Source organism: Pseudorca crassidens, chromosome 11 (genome assembly GCF_039906515.1).
Source record: "Pseudorca crassidens isolate mPseCra1 chromosome 11, mPseCra1.hap1, whole genome shotgun sequence".
Taxonomy (NCBI): domain Eukaryota; kingdom Metazoa; phylum Chordata; class Mammalia; order Artiodactyla; family Delphinidae; genus Pseudorca; species Pseudorca crassidens.
Window position 1 is genome coordinate 25571204 of NC_090306.1, and position 18428 is coordinate 25589631.

At 39.4% G+C, this 18428-nt stretch overlaps 1 protein-coding gene across 3 annotated transcripts in view; it reads right to left on the reverse strand.

The window, feature by feature from the left end:
* Nucleotides 1–2741: 2741 nt before the first annotated feature.
* DENND5B (DENN domain containing 5B) overlaps nucleotides 2742–18428 on the reverse strand; it is a 212082-nt gene continuing 196395 nt past the window's right edge. For 2 of the 3 annotated variants that reach the window (XM_067696088.1, XM_067696089.1), the window contains 6 exons: nucleotides 16671–16789; nucleotides 15644–15831; nucleotides 11844–11926; nucleotides 11504–11630; nucleotides 9323–9497; nucleotides 2742–7754 (listed from right to left, as the gene is read on the reverse strand). In XM_067696088.1, the coding sequence (XP_067552189.1) occupies nucleotides 7571–7754; nucleotides 9323–9497; nucleotides 11504–11630; nucleotides 11844–11926; nucleotides 15644–15831; nucleotides 16671–16789 (876 nt within the window). In that variant the 3' untranslated portion in view covers nucleotides 2742–7570. The other variant, XM_067696090.1, reaches the window with a different exon arrangement.

Here is an 18428-nt window from a genome sequence, read left to right on the forward strand (position 1 = left end):
GCAACCTTGATACGCTCACTTATTAGCATCAGTAACTTTTTAGTAAATTCCATAGGATTTTCTACATGGACCATCATGTCATCTGTGAATACAGTTTTACTTTCTTTTCAAACTTTACGCCTTTTTTTTCTTGTCTTATTGCACTGACTAGAAACTATAGTACAATGTTGAACAGAAGTATTAAGAGTGGATATCCATGCCTTGTTCTTGATCTTATGGGGGAAGCACTCAGCATTTCCCCATAAAGGATGATGTTAGCTGTAGGTTTTTTGCAGATGACTTTCAGTATTTTCTGATCCATGAACACAGTATATCTGAGGTGAGGAAGTCCACTGAGTTTTTGGGTTTTTTTTTCTAAACCATGAATGAACATTAGAATTTGTCAAAAATTTTTTGTGTATATTGGGATGAGCATATAAATTTTTATTTTTTAATCTGTAACTGTGGTGAATTATATTCCTTGACTGAATGCTAAACCAACCTTGCTCTCCTTGATAGACCCCAATTAGTCATGACATATCATTTTTATCACTGGATTTGAATTACTAACACTTTGTTAAGAATTTTTACATCTACATTCATGAGAGTTCTTGGTATTTTTCTTTTCTTGTAATTTCTTTGTCTGATATAGGTATCAGGGTAATGCTGGCTCATGGGATGAGTTGGGAAGTATTACCTCGTTGTGGGCTGAATTGTGTCCTCTCAGAATTCATATGTTGAAGTCCTAACCCCCAGTACCTCAGAATGTGACTGTATTTGGAGGTAGGGTATTTAAAGAGCTAAGTTAAAAAGAAGTCATTAGGGTTGGCCCTCATCCAATATGACTGGTGTCCTTGTAAGAAGAAGAAATTAGGACCCAGACATGCACTGAGAGAAGACCATATAAAGACAGAGGTAAGACGACCATCTATAAGCCAAGGGAAAGGCCTCAGAAGAAACAAATCCAGCTGACACCTTCATCTCAGACTTCTAGCCTTCAGAATAGTGAGAAAATAGCTTTCTGTGGTTTAAGCCAACCAGTCTTTGTTACAGCAGCTCTAGCAAACTAACACATACCTCATCCATTTTCTGGAAGACTTTGATTAGAATTTTCATTATTTCTTCCTTAAATTTTTGATAGAATTCACCAGTGGACGGCTTCCCTGGCACCCTCTCCAGTGGTTTCCCAGCAAGTTCTGGGCTATGCCACCTCTCCATGGATGTTTCCCTGGTGCCTGACAGCAGATTCCAAACAAGTGGCACTGGTGCAGCATCTCAGTAAACTTCTTTACCATCCAGTGGGCCATGGCTGTGCCCTCTTAATATTAAAAGTCTGACTCTCAGCCTAAGGGGGAGGGGGCTTTTTTAGGTTTGCCTTGCCTCAGCCCTACGGTTAGTGGCTGCTTCCTATATATGCTATTCTTGTATCCTTTAGAGTTCTTTTCATTGCTTAATAGCAAATAGTCCATAATTCCAATTTCTTATTACAGTAGTCTGTGATGGTTAATTTTATGTGTCAACTTGGCTGGGCCATGGAGCCCAGATATTTATCAAACATTATTCTGGATGTTTCTGTGAAGGTGTTTTTTGGATAAGACTAACCATTTACATTGGTGGACTTTGAGTAAAGCAGATTACCCTCCATAATGTATCCTATCAGTTGAAGGCCTTAATAGAGCAAGAAGGCATTCTGCCAGTCAAACCCCTTTGAACTCGAACTACAACTCTTTCCCTGGGTCTCCAGCCCACCAGCCTACCCTGCAGATTTTGGATTCACCAAGGCTCTACAATTGTGTGAGCCAATTCCTTAAAATAAATCTCTCTATATATACATATACATATACATACACACACACATCCTGTTGGTTCTGTTTCTCTGGAGAATTCTAACATAGTTCTATACATTAAACTACCCCTTTTCAAATTGCTGTGTGATTTCTGTTTCTTGATTTGGACCCCGACAAACACACCATTACCTTCCCCTGAACTCCGAATCCATATGTGCAACTGTCTATCAGCATCTTTACTTGGATGTCTATCAGGCATGCCAAACTTACTGCCAAAAGTAAGCTCTTGATGTTCCTCCTGTAAACTTGTTTCTCTTACGCTTTTTCCAATTTCTGCTAAAGACAACTCCATTTTCAGTGAGGCTTTCCCTGGCTAACCCATTTACAATTGCAGTCCATCTCTAAGCAGTCCCAACTATACTTTCAATCCTTCTTCTTTGCTTGTTGTTATTATCTAACTACTATATGTATTACCTATTTGTCATGTTTATTGTGTAACTCCTCCATTAGAATATAAATTCCATGATAGCAGGAATCTGATGTATGTGTATGTTTAAACTGCTTTATGTCCTTAACCTAAAGTAATGCTTAACATATAGTGGGTAATCAATGAATCTCTGCCTTTCATTTTTGCTACGGACTAAAAATCTAGTTATTTTTGAGTGTTTTGTTTAAATACTACCCTTTCCCAAGTTCATAAATACATTCTACATTTTCTTCAAAAATGTTTGTTTTGCCTTTTACATTTAGGTTGTTAAGCCAAGAATTAATTGATCTTTCTGTATGGTGTGAGGTAGGGTTCTTTTTTTTTTTTTAACCCCTTTTAGATAACCAGTTGCCCAGCAGGCTATATTTCTACTACATAATGGTTTTATGTAGTTTTTTCTCTCATAATGGTTTTATCCCTTTACTTTCTGGAGTCACTTGCCCTGTGAACTGCTCGGTATTAAGGTTCTATAAAAATGAAGCAAAACAAAGTATCAACCCCACAGTTTTATTTGTAAAGAATGAAGCATGAAAAGTCATATTTAAATGTACTCCAAAACCTGAAAAACCCACATCAGTTTCTCTGATACATATGTTAAAGTGCTTGATATCACAATACTCTTTAAATTTTAAGTATGCTCAGATGAGAAAAAAAATCCAGTTCTGATGCATTTTGTTAACAATACAAAGAAAACAATATAATTTAAATGCAGAAATGCTCATTTAAAAAAAAAGATACACAGGGTACATTTATACATGGTTCAAGTGTAACACAGAGAATTCTTTTTATAAGTTTAACACCCTCATTTGATTGACAACAGGAACTCTTACCATACCTCTCTACTTTTAATAAGATCTGTCTAGTGTTTGGAATAAAGGCTGGGCCACATGTAAATACATTTAGGTAATTGGGTCAAGCGTGATTCCCTCCCACATAACCCAAGGATACCCTGGATTCCTTCAAATGAGGAGACTGTTTTTGACGATTTTTTTTCACTCTGGTATTAACTGATCAATGTGATAACTTTCTGGAGCCAATCTTTATTTTGTCCTTGAGAGGACAATCATGTCTAGTAAGATGTGATAGGATGAGGTTCTCCTTGGATTACTCTGATCTCACTCCATCGGTACCCTCTTCAAAAAGCTTGGAAATCAGTTTGATTCAAGAGATTTATAAATGTATTTTAACAGGAATAAGAGACCTAGTAGCTTATTATTTGTTTCTGCCTCCTTTTACACTAAAAGGTAATGTAACAAATACTTATATAAGAAACATGGACTTCAAATGACACGGATGACTTGGAAATAGGATTGATTCACTTTAAAAAAGTAGAGATGATCTCAAGACTCCATTCTCAATCAGTGAAGGTGTGTTAATACTGAAATGTAAATAGCTACGGTTCAGACTGTCCTTTTGAATGGTGAAAAAGATAGACTAGTTTCTGTAAACCTCACAGAGAAAATACTCACAGTTCTCAAAATGAAAATCTACTGAAAAAATCGTAATTCTTAGCAGAAAGAAGCTATTTCATCATTAAGAGTTACACTTCCAATGCTGTCAAATAAATATTTCCCTGGGGAATCTGAGGTCCTTGTCTGTTGCCTCATGTTTCAAAATATCTCAGAGGTGTCACCATTTACTACACATGAACTGTTATGTATAGCCTCTATCCCTCTTTTACTTACATTTACATACTACAGTGCTTTATTGCCAAAAAAAGGAAATACGAGCAATTCAGTATTTCCCCTGTATCATTCATATAGTGTGACAGAAGTTCATTAAAATGATTTCTTAAAAAACCATGTTAAAGTAAATACCATAGTGTTACAAAAGGTACAAAATGTGTGAAATATTTAAAATAAATTTTAGAGGGAAATCATAAACTTTTGCAAGCTTTAGGTTCTTCTATCAAATTCTTGCCCCCAGTGGGAAAGAGGATGGATAAGGTTGGGAGGCCTTCCTTTTGTTCTCAGCAGCGCATTTTTCTCCACTGAGAACCCTACTTTATACTACTCCACACTGAGCCTCAGTCATTATTAAGGCGCTGGTAAGCCCCCAGACAGGGCACAGCTTCAGGGTCTCACACATAATACCAATGTCGGTGTAATGCTACTATGTCACCAAGGTTGATATTAGGAGTTTCAGGACATTTGAAAAACACTTGGAAGATAAATGTTTCAAGAGATAATATTTTTGGCAAGTTAATTTTAAAACAATTTCTTCTTAACTATTATTATGTGAAAATACTAATTATGATTCCAGGCATTACTTTTAATTTATTTTGAGAAAAAAAAGGTCAATTACAAAATTGATTTTTATGTACTTTAACTTTGAAGTGTGATGATAAAGCAATATACTAATTTAAAGTATTAACAGGAAAAAAAAATAAAGTGTTAACAGAGCAGAAAGTATACTTCTGAATGACCTTCAGAAGTTAGCTTAGAAGGCTATGTACATTTATTCTAAGGATTCTGCTACTGTCCCGCTCAAAATATTTTGATATTGGCTCAAAGGTAGTTATAAGCCATGTAAGAACTAAGTCTTATTTCTTTAGAATTGTGTTTCTTATGTGACCCCAAACTTTACTTTTCATACATCAACTTGTAACCTAAGGACTTTTTGTTGTTTCAAATTTTAAATTTCTTTTGAAAGGCCACCATTTCCCATCACTGGCAGTATTCAAAAGAATGGGCTGTAGGTCATTCAGGCAGCTCATAAGGAGGTCCCCCAGGTGTCTGGAGCACTGGCTTTATCACTGGCATACATATATGGACTCCCAAGGTGACCACTCTAAAGGGCCTAGCATTCTAGAGGATGTGTCAGTTCTGGTGTGATTCCTTCTTTTGAAATTGGTCATCTCACTACTATAGTCAGACAATAGAAAGTGGGATGAAACTTTAGGTATAACTCTTTTGGGAGGTATTAATTTTTAAAGTATCGGTATTATTCACAGGTCCAAAATCCAATTTTGCTCCTAGTTTTTTTTTTTTTTTTGGCTGCGCTGTGAGGCTTGTGAGATCTTAGTTCCCTGACCAGGGATCAAACCCGGGCCCTTGGCAGTGAGAGTCCTAACCACTGGACCGCCAGAGAATTCCTGCTCCTACTTTTTAAAATAGGTGTAATTCTCTATAACTTAAGGACAATTTGTTACAATGAATATTAATCCCTGTGCTACCTGTATAGGTGGATGAATAAACCAAGGGTAGAAAGACTATTAATATGAATGCCTTGGAGGCCAGTCTCATGCAGCCTGGTGTAATAAAAAACATGAATTCTAGACTGTGTTGTCACAGGTGTGCGGGTAAGTATTTAATCTCTCTGACCCTTGAGTGTTCCCATCTGTAAAATGAGAAGGCTAGACTAGATGACTCAATTCTAGCCTGCTAACCTAAGCCATCTCTCTGTTTGCCCAGAATGTGTCAGAAGCATGGCCTTTGGAAAAGGTAACAATGACAAAATCCGGGATTGGATCACGCTATGGTTTCTCATCACTGAAACAGTAAGTGCCTAGTGTGCAACAGGTTCTGGATGTCTCCCATAACAGACTTTCCATGTCCCTGGAACAGCCACACCACTGTGGACAAACTTCAGCTTCAGCTGTAGGCAAACAAATTCCTGGTCTACCCAGGTCACCCAGAACCATCTTCTCAAACCCTTTCCATGGGTTTCTAAATGCTGCCTTCAACCCTCCCTACCCTCCTCAAGTACCCAGTCCCGTATTAAAAGGGCGTGTGCCTTGGCTGAACACAGTGTTTGATAAAGGGAGTGAGGCACTCGTTTCATTAGTTTCTTCTTCCAGGAAAAAAGGTAAACAACGCTATTGGCTAAAGCCTGGACCCTCAGATTTCACAAGGGTCCTGAGAGGCCATGGCTTTGCTTCTCAGCCACAACTGGGAACAAAATCTGGAGCTCTGCTGAGGCAATTTCCCTGCTAACAACATGCAAATGCCTAATTAGACTTAAAGGACTGACCGTAAGATGAAGACCTAAGGTAACGAGCTAATACCAAATTTATTTAACTTCCTTAAAAAATACCAAACTGCAAAGTGACAATGTTTGGTCTCCTAAAATTGTTGCCTCTTGTTTCGCTTCCATTTTGTCAGTACTGGCCCGTACCTTCTCTGGGCCAGTTGTTTTACATTTTCACCCCTGCTTACAAAAGAACATAAAGCTTGCCCTGAAACACCCAGAAAGGGTTCATTCTTTCTCTCTTCTTCTGTTATTTGCATTATCATGGTCAACAAATACTTTCACAAAAACATTCCAAGCCACACAGGGCCCTCCTCCTTCTTAAACATTCTTTCCATTTCCTGAGGGGGGATGTGCACCGGGAGAGGGGAGGCGGGTGATTGGAACCAAACAAAGACCGTGTTTGTGTTTATCTTTAAGAGGTAAGGGACCACTGCAGGGTTGAGATGGCCAAATTAAAAGTACAGAATCAAATTGCCGTTTGCAGTTCTTAAGACCATGAGGCCAACACTCTGAAATTCACATCTCCCCAAAGTACCTCAAATAACAAGAATAAAAATGCCAAGAATGAAGTTAGTCTAGGCTAATCTTTCCAAAGTGTAAAGAAGTTATAATCCCACAAGTTAACACACTTCTCAGGGCTTTGTGTGTTCTCTTTCCAGTTTAGCCAAGCTCCTGGGGTACAGTATTTAAAATATTTGAATCATATCTTGTGCTGACGGAAAAAATTTTTCCAAAAGACTGGAAAAGTGGCTCAATTCAAATGTATGAAACCATGTGAAACTTAAAAGCTGTAAGTGAGGGCTACCATCCCCTACAGTAGGTAAAGCTGTTTACATTCACAATACAAAGGATCAGACACCAGGATGGCTGGTTACGACATAACAATGCATTCTGAGTTCCTTTGTTATACCGGGAGGGAAAAAAAAGCCCCACTGGGTTGCACTGTATTTACATGTTTACTGGCTTCTTCCTGACTAGCACCACTCTTTCTCCTCCCCCCACCCCCCACCTCCCAATACTTTTAAGCTACTTATTTTAAGTCACAGGAATATTCAATCTAAGAAAAGTTATCTTATTAGAGTAATATAGTTTCTCAAAGAAGAGAGCATATTTACACACATCTAACACATGAAAATACTCTATTTTATACTAAATTCCAGGTTCAAATGAACTACAATACAGCACTTTACCTTGTCTGTAGTGTCAGCATTGTTCAAATTGGGGGATACGGTGTGTTGCCCCCTGCAGTGACTCACTACCTCATCAGACAAGTCCAAATCGGTCCCCGTCGTTGGGGAAGGCTCAGGAACAAGGGGTCTGGACTGCGAGTTTCTAGCTAATTGGGTTACACATCCACTCCTTTGATGAGTGAGCCTTCTAAGACTATAGTGAAGTCCTGGATGGTCTGCAGAATGCGGATGAGGGAGTTGACGGTCATGCGATCTCGCAGGAGGGCACTCTCCTCATACATTCGGGTGATGGCAGGACACTCAGCTAACAGCGGAATCCACTGTGGGAGCAGGCGATCCCTACAGACCCAAACAGAAACAAGTCCTGAGCACTGCTGCCCTCGCGGGAGAACAAGGCACACACTGGAGCTTTTGACGACGGGAAGGTGTGGGTGTGGGACTGGATGGGGAAAAATCTAGCCAAGCTCTGAGGTCACCAAAGACAAAACCAAAGTCAACTAGCTGGATAATGACTGGTTAAAAAGATAAGGTAACGAGACAGTGTAAGCTAACGAGGAAACCCATCAGGTTCTAAAAGTGGGTCTGCGCAAGTTGGCCATAAGGGCTTAGATGTATTAAAGAAATTCTCTATTCTGATTCTACCACTTTAAAAAAAGGCAGAATGCCATTTTGTATTCTTTTTTTACAGGGATGTTAATCAGACATCTGTGGCAAGGCATGCCAAAGTATATTGACCTTTTGTGAAGAAAGTTTCCATTTAATTGTAGGGACTAGCGCTTTTTTTTTTTTTTAAATTTACACAACATTACAAGGTAAGGAACAAAATCAAAGCAGAAAAACATGAAGTAGATTTTATAAACCAAAAGAGGGGTTGCGCTGGTCTAATAAATCAGAACAGTAAAGAGATAAAAGGAGGTAAGGATCATACTCAAAAGGAACTTTAAAAAACACAGCTGAAATTGGGCAGCTTTTATTAAGAAGAAATACAGAACTTAGCTCAGTAAACCAGTTGTTTCAGGAGGACAGGATCTCAATCTTCAGTGTTTCCTGATTAAACTGACATGAGCTATCTGTCGCTAAGTAGCTAAGACATCCTCACTGAGCACCTCTCGCTAAGCTTTCATGACAAGGCAGCTGGGCCGTCCTGCACCTCTTGCTGGGGCTTCTAGGGGTTTAGAAGAAAACAAACGTTGCACAGATAAAACATCTTCTAAAGATCTATGTGGTTCATTTCTTAGAATTCTGAGAGCCGTTTTAAAATTAATGGAGTGTACAGCTCCTAAGCGTCATTTTAAAAAAAGAAAGGGGTAGGAAATTGTCTTAAGGAGAAGACTTTCCATAGTAAGAATTGCTTAGACAGTAAGAATTCCACAATGTATTAAAATTAAAGCAACATGGTAGCATATACACACTATACAAGCTCTATACAGGAAATATATATGTGTGAATGTGCTGGCGTGTCTAATTATCTACCAATCTACCTATTACTTACCCACCCACCTCTGGTGCAGGACTGCGTAACGGTTCAGAGCTTTGGGCTCTGGAGGGCGACTAGGTGTAAATCTTGGCTCTGCCTCTTTCCAGCTGTGTGACCTTGGGAAAGGTTGTTAACTTACCCGTGCCTCTTCTACTTTCTATTTTCTCATCTATACAGTGGGGATATCGCTTGCTACTTCATGCAGTGGTGGTGGTGAAGTAACAGGAGGGTTAAATAAGATAATGTACGTGAAGTACTGAACATACTGCCCGACACATAGCAAGCACCCAATAAACAGCGAGTCTCATAAAATTTGGTACAAAAGAAACCCACGGGAGAGCTTTGGAAGGGGCGTGATCTGGTATAATCTTTTCTAAATTCTTGCTCAACATGTGACAAAGACAGGGAAAGTCAAGAACTGGCTTAATACCGTGTTCCAAGGCAAACTAAAATCTGGAATTTGCCGTCCTTCCCAATGTTCCTGGGTGCAGTATTAATAGCATTTACATAGTGGCAGAAGGTTTTGCAGGATGATTTCTGAATGAGGACATCATCTTCATTGTCTAGAATCTGGTCAGTTGTTTCAAAATAAGCAACTGCTCTCTCTGGAGAAGGAAGTCAGAGTCATATCACAATACACATAATACTTCAAATAAAAAAAGATGAATCACTTGGTTTATTCTGGAAATACTAATGACACTTTGCATTATAGCCAGTCCTAAAACCAAAACCATTACTTTATCCTGGTTTCACAATAAATTCTAGAGGCCCATGTTTCACGCTAGAACAATATGCTCCCAGGAGTTTATTTTCTAATCTAGACTGCATTCCAGATGGTTGGAAAGTTTACTCTCTTTAGAATACCTTCAAGAAATGGCAGTTGACAGCAAAGAAAAAAAACCCCATGAACTTGTCTGTTAAGACTGGAGCCTTCTAAGAGTAAGTAGCAAAGACATGGTAGCCATTGAGGTGGCGCCCTTTGTTCTAGTTATAGAATGGCTGGCTAACACTGCGCAACAAAATCCTTGAAATGGAACTGCTTCAGTAAATCTGAGGAAGAGGGGCTTCCCTGGTGGTGCAGTGGTTAAGAATCTGCCTGCCAATGCAGGGGACACGGGTTCAAGCCCTGGTCCGGGAAGATCCCACATGCCATGGAGCAACTGAGCCCGTGCACCACAACTACTGGGCCTGCGCTCTAGAGCCCGTGAGCCACAACTACTGAGCCCGCGTGCTACAACTACTGAAGCCCGTGTGCCTAGAGCCCGTGCTCCGCAACAAAGAGAAGCCACGGCAATGAGAAGCCCGCGAACCGCAACGAAGAGTAGCCCCCGTGCGCCACAACTAGAGAAAGCCTGTGTGCAGCAACAAAGACCCAACACAGCCAAAAGTAAATAAATTTATTTTTAAAAAAAATCTGAGGAAGAGTTATGTATATACATATCAGAAGCAGGAGCAGTAAGAGTCTATGCATCCCAAAAGAAAAAAAAACAACCCACTCTAGGGGGCCTAGCTCTGTCAACTTTCCTTTCTTTGTCTAAAAGTTATTGGATAAAATCAACTACTTCATCCAGGCCTTATTTATAAACATGAAATGATTAATCTCCCTGTTAAAGAAACTGGGAATTATAGAAGAACCTGCATAGCAAAATAAAGAATACAAAGTTTAGCGAGCTAGAGCAGTACATTCCAGTAGAACTTTCCATGATGATGAAAATATTCTACATCTGCAAGGTCCAATTCTACAGCCACTAGTAGGGCTGGTGTGACTGAGGGAGTGAATGTTAAACTTAATTTAAATTAAGCCAATTTAAATAGCCACACGTGACTACTGGTTACCATATTGGACAGCAGGGAACTAGAGTGATCCTTTTAAAACATAGATTATATGATGTCACTCCTTAGCTCCAGGCCTTCCAGGGACTTCCCATACCATTCAGTACAAAGAACAATGTGCTTCCAGAGGCCTAGAAGGCCCTCCACAACCGGCTCTGGCAGTAAACACCCTCTCCTCCCAATCCCAGCCCCTCTCCCTCACTCCGCTCTGGTCCCACCAACATCCCTGCTGCTCCATGCAAGGCCAAGCACAGCCCCACCCTGCTCTGCCGGGGGCCCTTCTTTCAGCCTCCAGTGCCCTCTTCCCCGTATTCACAAGGCTCACTTCCTTGAAGTCTTTGCTTAATGTTACCTTGTCAACGAAGTCTATAAGGACCCCAATTAAAAGAGTGCCCCCACTCCATTTCCTTTCACCTTGCTCTATTTTTTTCCGGATCAGCGATGACCTTCCAATATATCAGATGAATTGCATATCTGTTATGTTTTTGTGTATGGTTTGCCCCTACCAGATTATAAATTTGTCAACCATAGGAATTTCTGTGTTTTGTCTACTTTTATCTTTATGTATATCTTGAGCATCTAGAATACTGCTTAGAATACTGTGGACATTTATATATATTTGTTGACTGAATGAAAAGCACAGATACTGCTTATTTGATATTTACTTTTAAAAACATACACCCTTATCACTAACTCTTATTCACTCCAATTCCTGAGTTTGAGTTTTCTAAGAAACATTTTGATGACCTTATAACAACACACACCAGCTTTAATTTACCTATGAAGTCCCAGATGAAGACGTTCTTGTGAAAGATGCGAGCAGATTTGAAGCCATGGTGGAAAACTTGCTCAAGTGCTGCAACTAAGCCACTCTCTCCGCACAGCAACACAGTGAGGCTTCCTCTCTGTGGAGCGCAACACACAGTGCCGGAGAATAAGCTCTTGCTCGATGTTTAAGAAAAATACTAGAGGAACAAGTGCTGAGAGTAGCAATGAAGCATTTTTTGTGGCTATTAGAAAGCTTACAAATGAAAATTAAAGCACCTTTTATTGCCTTATGTATCATGTATAAAGCAGCTTTAAAATCCTACCATATTAAGTTTTATAGCCCATCATACCTCTTTTTCAGGTTTGTGAAAATGTTTCACGATATTGTTCACAGCTTCTCCAATTCCTTCTTGGATCTGTCCAGCATTGGGTTCTAAAAAATAATCAATAATGGCTGAATTCTCATGCAAGGGAATAAACCAAAGTACTATAGGACATCAACTGTGCCTGCCTGTGGTGGAAACACTTCACCAGAGCAGGCTGGCTTGTCAGGGTTCCGTGAAACTTGCCTTGGCCAGTTTGGCCAAGGGAGAGGCATATTGGCACAATGGAGTAGAAACCAAGAGACCCCCAAGATTCAAATCCCAGCCTTACCACTTGCAATCCATAACCTTGGTCAAATTATCTAACTTCCTCTGAGTTTGAGTTTCTTCAATCTATAACAGGGAAAACACACACCTCTTGGGTCACAGGGAAAAGTGAATGAGATATTACATGTAAATCATCTGGCATGGTGCCTGTCACAAAGTGCTACTAGTCCTCAGATCTAAGGAGAGAGGTGGGAAAGACCCACAGCATCATTCCTCAGGTACCCCTTATCCCACCTACCTCCGAGTCCTTAGTAGGCACAGACTAAGGCTTCTGGAGCTCTGAATGTCTAATTTGGATCGTGTGCTTTGCTGTTGTCTTAAAAGTAAAGGGTATATGTTTAAAGATGCCAGGTACATGGGGACACCCTGCCTCGAAGCCCAGAACTGTTTCTTTCTGGCCACTTAGACCATCTGGGCACTGCTTCATTCTCTCAGCCAGTACTTGCTGACCTAGGCCCCCTTCCTGAGGGAGAGCTTGGTGGGTTTCTTGAATGGAATCTAAAGCACCTTTGCCTCCCAAACCCCAAGAATGATTAAAAAAAAAAAAAAAAGGAGAAAAAGACGGAAAAGAAAAAAAGGTGGTAAACAGGTTTCATCCATGGATAGAACTAAGTAACAAGAGAAAAATTAAATAATTGGTCTTTTCTTGTAGTGATTAACTCTTAAATCAAACTCACGTATCACACTATAAATGACATGCTATACAGTCTAGAATTTAAGACTCTTTAAATTCATACTGCTGGAGGATTTCTTGCATAAGACATTTTCCAGGTAAGACTCAAGTAAGTTTTCTCTATACCAATGCAAAAAAATTGTTAAAATGGAAACCTCTTATAATTGAAGGACTGATACTGTGTCATCTCCAGCTCCTAGTAATCTTTTTACTTGTACCTTTCTCTTTTAAACATGAAGATCTATGTTGCAAGCTTTTATTCATTTCGAATGAACCCTGTGCTGATCAGCATTACTTTGAAACCAATTTAAAATGTTTAGTTCTCTAAATATCACCTTGCACACACTGTGAAAAAAACACCACAGTACCCATCTCTGAGTTTCACATTATTTAAAATTTTCTGCTTACTGAGAAAGAAAATATGACTGGAAGCGGGGGATAAGGCCTCTCAAAACATTAATACCCCATAAAATTGGACTGATTCACAAGTTGTAATAATTTGGAAGGACTGAACTGAAATCCACTTTTTGATTTTAAATCAGCATAGCTGAGGTATTACATACAATAAATTCACCAATTTTAAGTGTGTAATTTGATGAGTTTTGACAGATGTATAGACATATAACCATCACCACAAACATAATATAGAAAATTTCCATCAACCCAAAAAGTTCCCCGTTCCCCTTTTCAGTCAATCCCCTTCCCCAGCTCATAACCTCTGTCAATTGCTGATCTGCTTTTCATCGTTATTATATTGGCTTTTCCAGAATTTAATACAAATGGAATCATATAGTGTGTCGTCCTTTGTGTCTGGTTTCTCTCACCTGGCATAATAGTTTTGATTCATCCGTGATGCTAGATATATCCACAGTATTGCTGAATAGTATCCCATTGACTAGATCTACCACTATCTGCTTCTCCACTCACCAGCTGGTGGACACTGGGGTTGTTTCCATTTTGGCTATTACGAATAAAGCTGCTAGCAGCATTTGAGTACAAGTCTTGGTGTAGATATATGTATTCATTTCTTTTGGGTATATATCTAGAGTGGGACTGCTGGGTCAAGTGTATGGTTAGTATGTGTATATCTTTAAAAGAAATTGCCAAATGGTTTTTCCTTTTGCATTCCCACTGGCAATATATGAGTATTCCACTGTTCTCTACCCTTATTTTAGCTATTCTAGTGTGTGTGTGTGTGTGTGTGTTAAGTTTACTTCTGAAGGCAGAGAAGAATTATGAATACAGGGAATCATTTGAGAAAGAATAATTTTACATTTTAGACTGTATCGTTCTAATAGCTAATATATTACTATGTACTAAGAAATGGATATGGAATAATAATAGCTAAGGAAGCTGCTTTGTTAGTTAACTAAGGACCTCTTATTCTACTCATGGTTACTGTCTATAAACTGAAATAAAACCACTTCACTGATAAACTTCTGTGATATTTCACTAAATCATACTGCCTCTTTATTAGTTTTCTGTGGTTCTGGTACTAGGTTACCACAAATTTGGTAACGTAAAAAAGCAGAAATTTATTCTCCCACAATTCCAAAGGCAGAAGTCAAGGTGTGGACAGGGCTGCACTTCCTCTGGAGGCTCAGTGGAAGAAGCTGCTCCTTGCCTCTTCAAGTTCTGGTGGCTCTGGCATTCCTTGGCTTGTGGCCGCATCACTTCTATTTCTGTCTCCATCTTTCTATTGTCTTCTCCTCTGTGTGTGTCTAATTTCCTTTTGCCTCCCTCTTAGAAGAATACATGTGATTGCATTTATGGCCTACCTGGGTAATCCAGGATAATCTCCCCATCTCAAGTTCCTTAACTTAATTATATTTGCCAAGACGCTTTTTCTAAATAAAGTAACATTTACAGATCCCAGGGATTAAAATCTGATACCCCTGGGAGACATTATTCAGCCTATTAAAGACCACATTAATATAAATTAGAAGTTTATTGTACTATTCAAAATGGCATATGAACATAGTATCCTATCCACAGAATTCACTTTTTTATAGTATTTTGTTTTATCACTTCTACAGGAAGTTGGGGGTGGGGTAGGGAGAGGAATTTTTAGAATTCCTCTTAGAAAAAGGGGCTCTGGATAACTAGATGTGGGAGTACTGTAACATGTAACTGTCCTTATTCCTCCTTTAAGTTTCAGGCAAGATATTATTTATTCATACTTCCAAAGCTTAATTAAAAACAGAAGCAGGCAGTTTTTGTTGGATTTTAGCATCTAAATTCTTCAGGGGCTTTTAATTATTTGTTAATATCCTGCTTTATTTTTCCTCCTTTTTTCTCTCCCCATTCTTTTTTTTTTTTAAATTAATTTATTTTATTTTATTGGCCTCATTGGGTCTTTGTTGCTGCGCGTGGGCTTTCTCTACTTGTGGTGAGTGGGGGCTACTCTTCGTTGCAGTGCGCAGGCTTCTCATTGTGGTGGCTTCTCTTGTTGCAGAGCACGGGCTTCAGCAGTTGTGGTGCATGAGCTTCAGTAGTTGTGGCACGCGGGCTCAGTAGTTGTGGCTTGCAGGCTCTAGAGTGTAGGCTAGGTAGCTGTGGCGCACGGTCTTAGTTGCTCCGCGGCATGTGGGATCTTCCCTAGCCAGGGCTCAAACCCGTGTCCCCTGCATTGTCAGGTGGATTCTTAACCACTGCACCACCAGGGAAGCCCTCTCTCCCCACTCTTAAAGCCTTTCTCTCAAATTAATTTTCCTCAGCTTTTTTCTTTTCAATCTCCTTACCGTAATTCATTAATACAACAGTTTTCTATGAAATGGCTACATGATGCCTGCAACATGACGCACTGGAAAATAAAAAAACTACTTACTGGTAGTTTTTCCTGTCAGTGAAGTGATGCTTAGTCTCCTGGCCATGGTGGGTGATTTCTGCTGGGGTGGAGTCCGACACTGCTTCACTAGATCCTCATCTGCTGCTGATGTCATCAATTCTCCAATGAGAATTCTCTCCAGGCTTCCATCATCAATGCCTTTCCCCAGCCACCGCCCGCATGGGAACCTGGTAGGACAGAAACAAACTTCAGAATCACCAATATCTTACTAGCTTTAATTAGAATTTTTAAATGGCACCATGGGTGAAGCCCATCATTTTAGTGCCTGTGGGTTGCTTTTTTCATTATGAAAAATTTCAAACACATAAAAAAGTAGAAAAGATAAGAGACACCCTATTCCTCATGACTTAAACATAACATTTTGCCATATGCTTCATTTTTATTTTTTGTTAAAAGTATTTTAAAGTAAATTACAAACAACAGGACATTTTACTCCCAAGCACTTTAGTATGAGTCTCTGAAAACTAAAGATATTCTCTCTTATATAAAGAGAATAAATCGTTATCATCAAATTAAAATAATTCTTTAATATTTTCTCATACCTCGTCTGTATTAAAATTCTGGGGTTAGTTTCAACAACAGTATCTTCAAACTAGATGCTAATGTGGGAGTTAAGTTACAGGAGAAAAGAGGAGAATGTTCTCAAAGAAGAGTGCTGGCTTTGCCCAGGAGCATCTGAAAGACCCTTTCCTCTTACTGACATTATTTTAAGCTTCTTTTTTGTTTCCTTTTTTTTTTTTTTAATCAGACTTCCACCAATCATTTTCAACACTTGTGGACTAAGCATTAGCAGCAAACACAATCAGTTTCTTAAAAGTATTTTGGGGACAATTTTGTATTTGGAACAAAATAACACAATTTTGTTATGACATAAACAAAACCACCCAAAAAACTAAACCAAAATTCAGAAGGCAGCGGGAAAGCTTTGGAATGAAAATAATTCTCAAACCTTTTCTTGTCTAAAGAGTCTTAAAAGAAGTCTGAGCTCCCAAGGACATTTACTTACCTGTATGTATGTCCTGTGATTTCGTTTCTGACCATGACACAATCCACTAGCCATTTGGCTAACAGTCCTGAGTTATCGTGACCAATCTGAACAGTAGTCAGCTTCCCCAGGTTCTGGCACTGCAGGGACAGGACCACAGGTTACTCAGTACCTGATCCCTTCCTGCTACCCCTCAGCTTTAGCAGTGGTGCCATGGTTCCATCCAATTTAACAACTGCGGAGAACCCACTCTGCATAATGTGTTCTGCTGTGCACTAGAGAAAATATTCACACCTAATAGATCCCTTCTAATGAGACAGGAGACATAGGATCATTAACTATCAAATGAGAGGGACTGCACAATGCGCTAGAGTAGAGATGTAAACAGGTACTTGAAGAACACTGGGGAAAGAACGATGATTTCTAATTGGAGAACCCAGAAACACTGCAGAGTCAGTGATTTGTGCCTATGAAGGATGAGAAGAATCTCAAGAAGTGGGAAAAGGATGTTGTTTAGATTTAGTTGCAGAGAGGTCAGAGAAACAATTATAGATACAAAAAAATCACCAACATGACTAGTTTTCTGCTTCTAATAAAATACTAAGGCAGAACTGACTTCAAACCTCACCTAGAAGTCTTTGAAGCTGCTGTTAAAAAGAAAAAAAAAAACAAAAACATAGTTATCAGTGTCCTTCCTGACCCTTTGTGGACAAGTACAAAAGAAAGCAATGATAATAGGAATGGTGAAAATAAATGTCAGCTAAATTCTGACTTTTAAATTCTGATAAAAGATCATAGACCCCAGACATAGACCCCAGATCTGGGGTCTACCCCTGACATAGATCCCAGATCATAGACATCAGAACTATGAGTTCTCAAAGTCCTTGACGTCTTTGAATCACAGCGATCTAGGTGAGGGAGGATGGCATCTTGAATTAGTTGTGGCAGCAGAGATGGAAAGAAGTAGGCAGATGTGAGAGTCTAGAAACAGCAATGATGGGACTTATAATGCAGTTTATGTTCGGTACTTGGTAGTCGAAGAAAAGCCAAGGATTTTAATCTTTTATATACAGATGGCTGTGACCCCACTAGATAGATAGCGTCAAAATAAGCTCTTGGGCAGTGTTATGACTCTGAGTGGAAACTGCTATTCCTAGACTCCAAGGAACATGAGAACAGGACATTTCAATTAGCACCATTTCCCTCCTGAAACAAGAACAGCTGTTTGTCTTCTTCCTGCATGCCAGGATCAACCAGCATGTGGGCTCAAAAGTATGAGAATACTTCACCAGGTAAGACCTGAAAACTACCATAGCGAAAGGTTTATTTTTGCAAAATCACTTTATAAATATCACCACGTGGTCTAAAAACCAAAAGCATGGATAGCAGCTCCCCTGTTCCTTTGTCTAGGTTCAGGCAGGGTGAATTTACAGTTTGGAAGAGAACCACTGTGGGGAAAGCATTTACTTGAATGTTCTCTACTTGCCAGGTTCCGTGCTAGGCACTGGGAATTATGGAATAGGACCTGGCAAAGCCCCAAAGCGCACCATTATAAGTGGAAAAATAGAACTTAACAATTAAAATAACAATAAAAATAGAAAAATTCACGTGTTCAAGACAACTTTAGGTATATAATCCCAAAAATGATCCTGTGTACTTAATTACTCCTTTATATTATTTGACTCGAGGAAAAATGAAAAAGTGAAACTGGCATCGTTGTGTAGAACTATGTATGACACTTTGTGCTAAGAAAGGTATTAGCTGGGCTTCCCTGGTGGC